The sequence below is a fragment of the Lepidothrix coronata genome, unplaced genomic scaffold (assembly GCF_001604755.1).
Source record: "Lepidothrix coronata isolate B3197 unplaced genomic scaffold, Lepidothrix_coronata-1.0 Scaffold6, whole genome shotgun sequence".
Lineage (NCBI taxonomy): Eukaryota > Metazoa > Chordata > Aves > Passeriformes > Pipridae > Lepidothrix > Lepidothrix coronata.
In genome coordinates, this window is record NW_016690186.1 from 3,890,736 (window position 1) to 3,904,769 (window position 14,034).

At 39.7% G+C, this 14,034-nt stretch overlaps 1 protein-coding gene across 10 annotated transcripts in view; it reads right to left on the minus strand.

Annotated features, from left to right (window-relative positions):
- The window catches only part of DTNA (dystrobrevin alpha), a 229,422-nt gene that overhangs the window by 12,716 nt on the left and 202,672 nt on the right, over positions 1-14,034 (minus strand). For 6 of the 10 annotated variants that reach the window (XM_017831698.1, XM_017831689.1, XM_017831651.1 and 3 more), the window contains 6 exons: positions 13,858-13,971; positions 10,586-10,682; positions 5,915-6,074; positions 3,078-3,167; positions 2,378-2,546; positions 1,527-1,659 (listed from right to left, as the gene is read on the minus strand). In XM_017831698.1, the coding sequence (XP_017687187.1) occupies positions 1,527-1,659; positions 2,378-2,546; positions 3,078-3,167; positions 5,915-6,074; positions 10,586-10,682; positions 13,858-13,971 (763 nt within the window). Of the gene's footprint in view, positions 1-1,526; positions 1,660-2,377; positions 2,547-3,077; positions 3,168-5,914; positions 6,075-10,153; positions 10,175-10,585; positions 10,683-13,857; positions 13,972-14,034 lie in introns of all 10 variants that reach the window. The other 4 variants (XM_017831626.1, XM_017831644.1, XM_017831680.1 and 1 more) reach the window with 1 other exon arrangement.

A 14,034-nucleotide genomic window follows, 5' to 3' on the forward strand; every position in this document is an offset into this window, starting at 1 on the left:
ATAACATTTATTATTTGATGCCTGACAGCTCTGACCACTGAGGCACCCCTTCTTTATAACTGACAATTACTTTTCTTTTTATCAGCAGTACCTCCTCATCGCGTTCAGAAGTTTAAAGGCTGTGATTTTTGCCATTTCCTATCTTGGATAAAAAATTCTGACAATCCCCCCATGTCACCCGCTGTTGCCTTCGTAAATAGTCTATAACAATTCTTCTCCTTTCGTCATGTCCTTAAAGACCTTTGCAATGAAATGACTTTTGGCAAACTATCATGGGCACATAGCCAGTCTACATAAACAAGAACAACAAAAAGATGCTCACATCAACCTCAAGACTACCTGCAATTTTCATATGACTTGATGAACTTCTACAAGACTAACATATCCTAGCAGCTTTACAGAAAAGAAGACCAAAAAAGCAGCCAATCTTCATTCCATCACAATCCTGCCAGTCCCAGATTATTGTCTCCAAAGTGACTGGCACTGGACACTGGATGAAAAGTACCAGAAAAAAAGGCTAGATTTTGTTAGGTCCCAGAAATCAGCAGTTTAAAGAATTCCTGCCCATGAAGTGATTTTGAATCTCATTTGCATATCTCTGATCTCTCACAACCTGCCTAATCTGGTCTTTTTAGCCCATTTAATCTTTCGGTCTATGTTCTGTAGGGGTGAGGTTCAAATTCAAACTGATCACCATGTGGGAAAAGAGTTATTTCTGCTTGGTTCAGCTCTACTCCCAAATAACTGAACTAGGTTTGCCCTCCTACTGACACTACTACCAACTTTATAAAAAGTAATGTATTTTATATTCAGATGATCCGAGTCAGAATAACTTAAAGTCTGGCAATAATCCATTACACCCAGATGAAGTGGAGATCATGACACAGACATGGATATCTACAGAATTCCAGCTCCCCCTGGGATATCTGCTTTACTCAGACTCTTCAACAAATGCCCTTTGAGAACTTCCTCAGGGAGGTGCTTAATAAGAAATCCCCAGGCTGTTGAATACTTGGTCCCCTGGGATAAAATTCGTTTCAGACCCTTTTCTGTACTTTCAAATTCTGACAATGACATTAACACACAGACTGCACTTTAGCTTCAGTTCACACTGGAGAAACATTATGAATGGTTTTTGCTACTGAAGAAAAAAATATCTGAAAATAGCAACACAGCTTGAAACCAATAGCCAGCATCTATGGTAGGGGGGAATTAGGTCTAAGTGACTTGGTAGGCACAGGTAGAGAACAAGTTCAGAGGCAATTCTGTCCCACCTGGTACCCTTGCTAAGCTTATGAACTACCATTGTGTGCCTCAGGCAGTGTGGTCTTCCTGGATATGCACAAAGGATAGATGCATGCGTGTCTGTTGAAAAGTGGCAGCAGTTTTTGGGATGTAGCTGCTCTATTAACTGAGAAGAAATCACACCCCAGAGCCCAGGACTGGTTAGATGGCACTGGGTGTCTATGGCGCACTGTCGTCTCTCACTTATGAAGAAATATGGGCAGCTGGTGTCCTTCTCTCACCTGGTATGCCTCATCCTGCAGCTTCTGCTTCAGGTACTCCTCCATTTTTAGTTCATTCTCCAGCTGGCGGACAGAGTCATTCTCATAATTTTCATCATCTGCTCTGACATAGGGGTCTCCATCTTCTGTAACCCTAAAGACATTAATAAATAGCCTCCTGAGATGACTGACATTCAGAGTCAATAAAACTTCCCTTATTGTAAGCTATGAAGAGTGTGGGATACTTTTAGTCCAACAACAAGCTCCACTGGCTAGTATTTTCCTGGCAGTGGAAAACACGTCTGATATTTCCCCTCTCCAGTGGTTTGGCATTGATGAAGTACACCAAAGGGCATATTCAGCTGAAGGCATTTCCCTAAGGAAATGAGTAACAAAAGTTCTGAATAACTTGATGCAAAGAGGTTGAACTAAAAATAACTAGAAAGATCCGTACTGTCTCTGAAAGGAAGATTCAGGTTCTAAAAATAAATCTGTTTGTTGATCAATTGAGTTGGTCAATGAAAAGCATTCTGTCTTTTCCATTTACAAACTTTTTTTTCTCAGTGAGCTCTAATAGGCCCCTCAGTCTGCATAAGCAGAGAATAGGACTGCAGAGCATATTAGGGAGAACATCTGCCCAACAGCCTCCATGCTGCCTGAGTGTACCAGGCTGGATGCGAGACAGCTCACTCCTGAGGGAATCCTAAATTCTGGCCTTTACAGAGCTCCCTACTATCTAACCGTGAAGCAGTCCTCACTTGGATTTATGCTTTTTCTTTTTTGTAATCAAATAGTTGAGGGAAAATACTGCGTGCTGCACATTGTTTTCAAAAGGAAAAGAATGTGATTAAGAAGGTTGAGCAGGTACCCACATGTCACTACGGAGAGAGCCAGTGGCAGCAGCGCTGTGGATATACCCTGGCTTCCGGGCATGGATCTGGGCGAGGAAAGCCTTTTCAGATGTCGGGGATGGAACCAGGTCATCAAAATGAGTCCGTCCAAATTCAGAATCCACATTGCTTTCTGTCTCGCTGCCCACTTCTGTGAAGCAAAAATTTCCATTTAACTTTCACAAAAGTAAGTATTCTTGCCTATTTCTCTAAGCATTTTTCTGCCTTTCCAACTGAGAATGCTATGTCCACAGTGCATAACAGCATATTATTCTACATATATTGGCAAAGCTTATAGTTTTGTTCTTGTGGTGGGACCAAATATTGAAGCTTTTGCTTATCTCAGTTATAAGGTAAGATATTTTAATGAGACTACTACAGACTACATTTTACAATAGGTCCTATATGTTCTATACTAAAGAGTGAAATCCCACTCCACATGGAATAACAAACAAACTTAAAGTTTTCACTATATCCAGCTGCACCTCTACATCCATGGCTTCAGGAAACTGCTGTGTTCCTGAAGCTGTTATATAAGGATTTTTTTTCTAAAAGCATGACAAGCTTTAAAGATACATTACATTGCCTTTTTGTTGCTTTGTATCTTCCCACCTTCCATTTTTTTTCAGAAATATGTGAAATGTCAATGTAGTGACTATCCACCCTGGTCAACCTCACTCACCAGAATTTAGTTCTTTTACCAAAGAAGACATGGTGTTGGTGATTGAATCTGCTGCCACCAGCAGATCATTTCTTAAGTTTCGTCTTGCACCTGAAGCAAGAGATGGACAAAGCACAGTGTTACAATTATTCACATGACATATGTTTTCCTCTTGAAGGCAGTTTTAACCCCGTTGAAAGCTGTCATTGTGATAATTCAGGGTATCAAAGTCCTTTAAGAAGGACACGTGCAGTGGAGTTCTCTGCAGAATGGCCTCATTTACTTATGCTGTATGCAAAAGCAGAAGCCTACCCTCACGCTTCATTTAATCACAATGCCAGATATCTGGAGATTATTCATTGCCATCAAGCTTGCATTTGTGTGGTGACACCAGCAGACCAGGCCTGGAAGATTAAATCCAGCGTGAACTCATTTACAGTGCCTGTGGGGGAGGAGGGAAGAAATGAAGCGTTTTCTGTAAGTTCCCACAGCTCCGTTTAATGACACCATTATTGCCAGGTATTTGCCAGATAATTATGGCAAATGTTGAAGAAACACACTTGACCTCACCCAGACTATGCAGATTTCTCTTCTCCACTCCCTCTCAGCCTCTCCTGTAACTCAAGGACTTTCTTGTATATTCTATAATTTACTGCCTCTCTTTCCACCCCCACTTTTTATTTTTTTTAATAAAGGAAGTGCTATTGCCTCTCTAAACAGCCCCAGGCTGCTTTTAAACTCTTTCTAATAATGCATCTAGAAGTGCTTCCCTGCTGAACCTGGCAATATTCCCTTAACCATCAATCATGAAAGATTCCTGTGAGCTGCATGAAATACTCCTTCCTAAGGAGGGGTCTGTGGGTAATGCATGCCTAACTCCCCCAAATCCCAAACATAGATACTATTGTAGCTGAATAATCAATATATCCCACAGAACCTCTAGTCTTCCAAATAGAATTATTTACAGGAATTGGCAGGATTTGGCTGCTGTAAATTTTTAAAAACTGCCTGAATGCAAAACAATAAATTTTAAAAAGTTCCTCAAATCCCAAGGAGGTTTCTTTTAATATATCCACTAGCAAATGATTACTGGAATGTAAATTAGAGTAGTTAATTTCTCTCTGATAAACACACAGACAGTCACTCCCTCTCTAAAATCTTCTCACTTTTGTAACTCTGAACTATTGCAAACACTATGAAAGAGAAACAGAAACAACGAAGAGAACACGTCCTTTAACCATGGCTTGTCTGCATTATGTATATATAGGCAGATCTTTGTTGGTGCAGCAGAGAATGGAGCCATAGAATCTCAGCCCAACCCCCCTCACAAAGTCGTATGTTAAGATGTGACAGAATGGCTGGCTTCAAGTTCTTGGGGTTTGACCTTCCCATCTAGAGAATATAGTAAATAACGATATAAAGCTACATATTTATCAAATGCAGCAGTTTTAAAATGTGATCACATAACTTTTTATATTGCTCTTTATCTTCACCAGAACACATTTATACACTTAAAATGCATTTGCCTGAGGCAGCCTTAGTATTGTTTATGGATATTTTATTGCGGCCACTACATTATTTCTATTACTCTTAACCCTGGAAGAAACTGTCCCATAACAGCATAGGGGTTGGCAGTTCATATTTTTACCTGCCTTGTTTTTTTTTTCACAGCAGAAAAAAAAAATATATCTTGTCTGTTTCTTTTAGAAAATGAGATCAGCAGTGACCTGTTATATTGGTACTAGGAATTATGCCTCTGTTCAATACATGAATTGACTAGCACTTTAGGAGAAAATTCTTGATTGCATTACTGATTCAATCTAAGATACACACAAAGACACAATTCCCATGGAAATCAAGGGGAAGGGTGCATGAGAGGGATGACCTGGGCTCTAGGGAACAAACTTGCTTCAACTGTAGCAGAGGAACTTCAGAGCTTACATTTAAACTTACATTTAATTTGTACTAGGGCAAGAGGTAAAAAAATTATTCAAATCAGAATTGCAATTATGTAAATATTTTAGGAGAGAGCAGACTCACTTTCTTCAGTATTCAACATAATCATTTAATTTGTGGCCTTAGAAATTCAAAACAGTTTAAAATTTATTGTTACTTGACAGAAGAGTGGGAAGGGGATGGCAGTTTTCTGGAAATGCAAAGAAAGGGTTCACCTAGACTTTCAGACTCTACTCCTGTCCAGTCTAGCTAGACCCTTCTCAGAGGCTGAAAGCAAAAAGACAAGTGACAATAGTCACAAGTTGCATCAAGGGATGTTCCAATCAGATACAAGGACAAGAAATTCACACAGTAAACATGATCAAACACTGGAACAGAGACTGTGGAAAATATGTGCCTGGAGCCATCTAGAACTCTACTGGTAAAGATCCTGAATGGTCTGATCTCACTTTGAAGCCCTTTTTCTTGAAGCAGACGGACACACTGACTTACAAAAGCCCTTTCCTCCTGAACTAATTCTATGACTGTATCATCTATTTCTTGCAAAGTCTTTACTTAAAACAAAACACACTGACAACGCCTTGCTGAGATCAATAGCAATTCTTCTAGTTAACAAAGCACTAATAATCACTTTGACCATCTTGATCAAAATTCCCTCTTACCATAAAATCCATTAACTGGCATCATTGTCCAGTTTTTGCTTACCTGATCACTTTGACAGCAAGGTCTGACGGCTGACAAAGTTGATTTTCAATGGCAAAACCCAGTTGTTGCAAATATGTTTTGTTTCGTTTTGTTTCATTGCATGCAACTCTCAAGCTCAAGTTCATTTAGACAGTAACCACAAGAAATAATGATTCTTCTTCAGTCTCCAGGTACCTCAGACAAGCTATGAGACTTACTTTGTGCAAAGGCTTCCTGCACGTCTCCTCCCACTCCGGTCAGAGAGTCCTGAGGTGCGTGGGTTGGGGTGGAGCAGGCAGAGGCAGACCTGATGGGCATTGGAATAGGCCGACTGATCGTGTGGCTGGGTGAGGAACGTGGGGAGCCTGCCCCTTGGGTCTGCAAAACAGTCACAAGGGGTTAAACAGGTCTTTGCAAGAGTCTGCCTGCTGTCCTTGTCACCCACCCCTCAGCTTTAAGGCATCATGCTGTTTGTAGATCAGTTGGGTAATGTTAATTGTGCTAGAAGAAATATACCACAGTCAGTTGTTAGTGGACAGCAGTGCTTCTGTGTAAAAAAACAGTAAGCAGGAAAATATGAGTCAAGATCTGACTTCCTTTAAGCACGGGAAAATGTCAGGCAGCTAAATTAAAAAAAAAATCCAAGTTAATAAACACCACACTATAGAACTCTCTGCCCTCTTCCCTCTCTCACTCCCCCAGTTCGCATGAATGCCTGATAAAACATAACCCGTTCTGGCTGTGAGAAGGGAAAAGATGCTGGCACCAGCATGGCTTTCAGCCTGGGCAAGGGACTGAAACAGCCCCTTTCATCAGATCAGAGCTGATCATAGCTCTGCTCTCTGCCTCCCTGCAGGACAAGTTCATGGTACGTGCGACCTCTCAGTCACATAAAGTCTGACACTCGCAATAAACAATACAACTTTCTGCTTTTTATTTGGAACTAGAGAACTATTTGAGTTGCTACTAAACATACACTATTAAATTATTTTCTCTACAGGATATACTCAGGCACTCCTGAAAAACTGTGGGGATAGGGCAATATAAATTCCTTCTATGGGTTCAGCTGCTGGAAGTGAAAATGTTTTAACACTAGTCACATAAATGTCATGCTGTTAGCACCTCACAGTTAGGATCACATAGCTGAAATTCAAGAAGACTTTACAGAATACTAATTTTTACTAATGCAGCTGGCTGAGTGAGTGATACCAAGAGACACGGTATTCCTCTCATCCACTGATTTGAACCCCTGGGAATGTTTATCCACGTAAGGAAAAACAAATGCTGGAGCCCATACCAAACTGCACATGGCTTTTGACTGAAAACCTGTGTTTAGTAGATGCTAAAGATGGAGGTGGCTTGAGTGCTGTTAAAGGGGAATTGTAACACAAGCCCTTGGTTGTTTACAATCAAAAGTGACCTGAGGGTTGGTGTTTCCCCCCATTTATTTTGAGAATTCAGGAGGATTTCTTAATTCTCCCCGTGACATTTATTTTGACTTCTGTATTGGTTGCCACTGTGGCCCTGATATGGTTTGGCAAATATGTTCCAAAAAGACAAAGTACAGCCCATTTCAGGATGAGCGCAGCACTGTCCTTGAGATTTTTATAAATTCCTGCCCTGAACCATAAATAATGTATCAGAATACTAGGCTATTTGTTCTTTTCTCCTATCACCCCTTTCTAAGAGACATTATCCCCAGAAAGACATCAAGGGCAAATTAGGTTTATGAGGAATAAGCACATTACTAATGGAAGAATGGAGGATTTAATACTTATAATTTCTTTAATGATTGGGTTTAGAACATTTAAATGATGGATGAAAGGCAAGTCAAATATATAAAGGCCAGATGCTCTCCTGTTTCTGGAATCATCTGTACCAGCTCCAGCAAAAATGCAGATCTCTAGTCCTCCAGAGGCAGGGCACAGAGCAACCTGGATATGCTCCAAGGTCCTTGGATGTCACACCCCCTGCACATCAGGCAGGGCACTTGGGATCTACAGCTTTCTCCTTTCATGCCCCAATGGAGCATATTTCATCCTCAGTGAAATCTGTGAAAGAATTTTTGGTTCCCAGCTCCCTGAAAGAGGAATGCCTTTTTTCACTTGCCTTTTTTCCTTAGCTCTCCTTTGCCTTTGATCTCAGTTCTGGGGAACACCAACAACAGTGGGAACTTTCAGAGAAGATGAGGTAAAAAACATGGACAAAATTTGCTTCAAGTCACATTCAGGAATGAACTTCAGGATAGGCATTTTATTTATTAAAAATAACAGATGCCTGTCAGTACTTCTGGGCTGGAATTTTCCCACAAGAGAAACGCAAAAGCTGCTACATAACCAGTGCTTGCCCTGTGTCTGCTTTGTAGCTATGACTGAGATTTTGTGTTTATGACAAACAGTGTTCTCTTATCTGTAGCTTTTGGTGCTGGAACAAAGTGTTTGGGAAGCACATGGAGATTAAGCAATCGGAGTCCTTTGTCCAGGAAAAAAACCTCCTCACTTTTTATACTATTTGGACAGTATCAGACAGAACTGATGAACAGCAAGTTGAAACAGGAGGATATTAGGGAATGCCCAATTTCAGAGAGGTTAACACTAAATATGTTTTACTCATCTAGATCCACCTCAGCCCGAGTTTGTGCGAATGACGTACAACTAGGATTGGATTCCTGCTTAGTGGTTATTGGGAGAAATGTGGTTCTCAAGGGCTAGAGCTAATGATCTGAAATCTGCTATGACAGTCAGTAGCAACTTCTTGGTAAGCTCAAAAGAGAAATTGAGCACTAAATTGATCCCAAAACTTGGCAGCTCCACCAGCTGAGAACTAAGGCATGCTGAAAGGGGAGCTACCACAGCCACCATGGATATTTGGATGGCTTCAACTTTTGTGTTGTACTCGGTTGCAGCTATCAATATATCCTCATACCTTTTAGGATATACCTTTCATGTATTTTATTTTATTCACCATCCCTAGTCAAACTGCTATGGTTTTTAAGTTAATTATTGCCAGACAGGAAAGATTTTCCCACTACCAAGTGTCATGCATGCTTAGGATAAAATCCTTGAAACGAAAACTGGCTTTACAGGAGCTTTAGCCCATTGCTCCCTCTGCCGGGACTGAACTGCGATAACATATGGGGAAAGCCCATCTCACAGCCTCATCAAATGACAAGGATGTGAAGAACTCATTATCCTTTCTCAAGGAAAGGCAGTAGAGAAATAGATAGTTTATAACCATTAGATGAATTGCCAGGCTGCTCATTCCGATTGAATTCCTCCAGAAATTAATTTAATCCTGTTTCTCTCAACAGATCATGAAATGACATAGCATAATGAGGACCATTAAATGGAAATGGTGAGAATAATTCTTTAGCATCATCACCTGGTATTCAGTGAGGCTATTACTCTCAGAAGAAAAAAAAAATCTCATAAAAATATCTCGTAACAGCCTTGAAAATGTGCTTTCACTTATACTGTCCAGTGAACATTTTATATGATCGGGAAACTCCTGTCACATTGAAAACTTCTCTTTTGCGAATGGAATATCTCTTAATACTGCAGAATCAAAAAAGACAACCTTTACATGAAGGTGATGTTTGGTCAGCTTTATTTTTTTTGTGTGTAGATTGATGCTCTAACAAAATTAGCCAGTGTTAGTTTTATGAAGGTGAGCATTACCCATAAACAAACTCCACACTCTCTACCATAGACAGAACATGTCAGACTTGTGACTGTACTTTTGCTGATGAAAGCAAGATGAAGTGTGTTTTGTTAAAATGAAACATTTTTATTGAACTCATAAATCAAACTGCCATCTGAAAAGTGCCTTTTCTTAAAAGCCTAATATATTTCCAAGATCCATTACAAAACTAATAAGCTTCAAAACAAATCTTTTAAAATTTACTATTAGTAATATAGATGCTTGCTCTTTTTGATTTAGGCTGCAGAAACCACTTAATCTCCTGAAGACCCATGGGAATGTTAGCATTAGTGCCAACTTTTAAAGATGTGCACACTATGCCCTGACTTTTTCTGAGTAAAATGGGATTTTAAACTATTTGCCTGGGTCTGATTTAAGCTCAGTTATGTTTTTCTTGAAGTTCCAAATTTCTCATTACATTTTCAAAATGTTATGTATAGTATAAATGTTCTTTAATCCATATTCTAGGTTGGTTTCACTACAGTTACCATGTCAGGTAAAAACCTTACGTGTTTTTACTTAGAGGAGTGAGAAAAAGATCAAGATTCCTTGTAGTCATGACTCACTTTCTAGAGGGCTAAGATATTCAGCTGTGAAAATTGTTCCAAGATATTTGAAAATAATATGGGAAAGAATTGCAAAATATTAATTTTGGTCAAAAGAACACACGCACTTCTCAAGCAGAGGAAGTAAAATAAATCACAGGAACACAATCACATTTAGGAGTTAGTGAGGCCTGCAATAAGGAGGTAACTTACTACCTGTTTCAATTCTTCTTCCTAAAGAAAAAGAGGTTCAGTACATGAGATTAGCCAGGATTTAAGTAAAGAACAGAAAACAAATCCAAATTTGGAGTACAGGGTTAAAGGTCCTATACAAAGATAGTTGAAGGTATGTGACCAGGTTAAGGTCCCACCTACACATACTTTGAAACACCATAACAGTGCAAAGCATGCAGAAAGCTGCTATCATTTCCTACCCCAAATTGTCTTTGTCCAGGCAGTGTATTGACATCAGGCAGCCCTCACTGCTAGCTGTAGCACTGCAGCATTTCATAGAGCAAAAATTTCCTGCCTAATCCAGCTCCCAAACAGTCAAGTTCTGCAGAATTCTGGAGTTGCATCTCCTCCCTCTCCTCTCTTGCTTCACTCTGTCTGTTCTCCTTGGTAGTATCAGGTGGAGCTCCTTACCTTTAACAGTTTCATGAGGCCTTCTAACTGAACCATAAGCTCCCTCCGGCTTTCCTGGAGAGCAGACATCCTCTGTTCCAGCTCATCCTTCCGCTGTCTGAGAAACAAGCAGATCTGATCAGAGCTCACCCTCACAGTATCAGCAGCTTTTAAATGCATCATTTTACCAGCCCTGCTATGAGGTACATGTCTATAGACTACAGGAAAGCAAACACACTGGATGAATTCAGCATAGTGCTTAGAAACAGGGCTACATAAAGGCTAGTGAGTTCCTTCATGCTGAGAATCCTCGTGGGACTGAATACAGTGATTAAAGACAGACACTTCTTCAAAGAACAAATGAGGTTCAAACAAATTTGTGTTATATTCCCCTGAGGAAATGCTGACAATTTTTGTCTTTGGAACTCTCTAGTCAATAACCTTACTAGCTGTCAGGAGAAATTAAAGCCATGCCCTAAAGGACAGGAAATTACAGCAGGGGCACTGAACACAGTGAGATATGAAAGAAGTTAAGATTGGGTTCAGAAATTCAGAGAGAAAACTGCTTTTGTTTCTACTTTTTTCCTGAAAGCAAGAGTAAGACTATCACATAGTGGAGATATAACTGCTTGAAATCAGCTCTTTGGACTTGGAGTCCAGTGGTGGTCCTGTGACAGCGTGAATACTAAGCTTCTCCAAGCGTGACAGCCACTCTGTGCCTCCATAAATGTGAACAGCTTTGACTCTGCACAGCTCCACTGCACAGGATGGGGGATCAGCACTTGCACATGTTCAATCACTAAATTGTGTGAGAGGTCCCCACCTAAAAACAAAATAAAATTGTTCTCTCCTGGAAACTATGATGTAATTAACAACATTACTGTTAAAAAAATATACATATTAGGGATATTTTATACACTACTGTGTTGCAAATAACATAAAACCAGTATGTCATTAGCCTTCTGCTACCTACAAAAACATGGCAATTTAATCCTAAATGGAAAAGTACTGTAGCCAACAAAACTTAAGTACATTTCCTGTATTTAGGGAAATACAAAACCCTTCTCTCTAAGTGAGAACCTGCTGATATAAGTAAGCAAAACTGATTTCTACAGGACTGCTCATGTGTGCTCATGTCTCTCACCCATATAATAGAATCAGATAGTAACACTGCCAGGTTGCATTTACTCTTTTGAAGGATTCATCTGTTTTCTGCTACAAAATGCCTGTGCTGGCTTTTCTTTTCTAGGCATGTAATGGTTGGAAATTCTATGAATTGTACAAAGGCAATGGAGTTTAAGAAACTGCTAATAAAAATAAGGTCCATGTAATTCAAAGTGGCAGGTCCCAGCACAGATCTCTGCTGAGTTTTAGGTTCATTCCACAGGGAGAGAGAATCTAGGATCTAAGCAGTGTGCGCTGTACAGACCATTCCTCTGAAGTTTTTCTCCTGCTGTACTCCAGAGCAAGTTCTTAGAAGTAATGGGTTTTCCAAGTACTGGTAATAGGATGGAATGCTGTGTTCAGAACCTCATTTCAGTGACTCTGCAACTCTATAACAGCTACTGAAAGATGCTGGGACAGGTTCCCACAACATAATTTACGGATTTCAGCAATTCTTAAGAAAATATGAACTAAATAGCCCTACTGCTCTAAGTATATCAAGCCTGAAAAATCTGTGGGGTAACAGACATAAATCTGTTACATACTGTTCTGAGTCCTGCTGTTTTACACATAAGAACAGCCTTGTGCCATCTGAGGTGTCTAAGAATTAGAGGTGGTGTCAAAATTTCCCAGTAAATAAGTCAGACTTCTGCCTTTCAAATGGTGAACATTTAGAAGGCATGCAAAGCACTTCAGATCCACAGATTAAAAGTTATTTTCTGATTCTGACACTTCTATTAAATGAGAGAAGACATAATTGAGGAACTCACCATCACTGCCCTAGGGACATCCCGTGTCAGGAAATTAAAATATGTGTATCAAAATTAAAAAGGGGGAAAAATTAAGTAGCCCGCTAACACCGCACAATCAATTTTTTTTTTTTTTAAATATAATGAATTTTATTTGTCAACTACATAAAAAGTTAATCTCCTAAACCTGCTGAAAATAGACTTCAGGTTTGATGTATAAGAGCTATATTATTGGTATATTTTATACAGCGTACACATTTTCATCACAGTTTTATATGTCCCACAGAATGTCACTTGCCTGTGGACATCTAGAAGTAATTACATACTAAAATCACTCATAGAAATGAAGAAGCTATTCTGTCTTCAGATTGGAAGGCAAATGTAATTATTTGTGAATCAGAAACATATTTTAGTGTGGAAAACTCCACAATAAAACTATGAAGTATTTGTAAAGAAAAAAAATTTAGCACAATTCCTTACAGTAATTTCCTTTGAAATGAATCATACCACTAAAGTATTAGTTGTGTGAGGAGTGGCTAAGGGGCCAACAATGTTCTTTAGTCTTCTCATGAGAGAACTGCTATGGGGCAGAGCAATCTAGCATTGTTTCACTGGAAAGAAAGTGCTTACACCCTATTCTCTATTCACATGAAGCATTTTGAATAGTTCTTATTGGATTCTCTGTCTGGCTCTCACAACATAAACTTCGGAACTTTCAGAGAGTCTATGGATCTGGGCCAATGACAAGTGTATTTCTTCAATTCATGGCAATTAGTAAATCCATGTAGAGTATCATAATTAACATGCAGACCCATTGATATCAATGTTTTTAGCTTGGCGGGATAACTGGAGGATTGATCCCCTAAATCTTCAGCTGCTGCAGATGACATTACTCCCCACCTCCCGTGTGATAAGGAGGATCATTCTGTAGCCTGGTTTTGCAGAATGAAGAGAACCAACCTCTCCTTAGTGTTCAACACTTGGGGGGGAATTTTCAAAAATTAACACCTAATTCTGACTGTATTTTCATGTAGCTCTATTTTCTTTAGCATAAACAAAAGCCTTCTTAAAGATGTTTGTTCTGACAGAACATTTTTCCCTATATGATTAATGGCATTTGGCCAGGGCTTCAGGGACCTATTGCAACTCACCTAAGGCCCTAACTCTACAAACACTAATACACATGCTTAATTTAATGTAGATGTGTAATATGTGAGATTCCTCATGCATGCAGTTTAAAGCATAAGCTTTTTGGTTGCACCAAAAATGGAGAAAGAATAGACATAGGCTTAAAAAGCCCCCAAAACCATAAGCAAGGTTCATCTCTTATTGAGAACGACTGTTTGGCCTGTGTCATGGCCGGAGTTTCTGTGGACTTACCTCAGCAGTCGGAGCTCTGCAAGGAGAGTGGGATTTTGCTGTGCCTTCTCTGGTGTGGGCTGAGATGCTTGCTCATGTTCAAGTCGCAGCCTCTGGATCTCCTGTAGGATTTCTCTTGGGGAGGAGAATAAGCAGAAGACTACAAGTCAGTAATTTTCCACCAAACCAACTCACTGA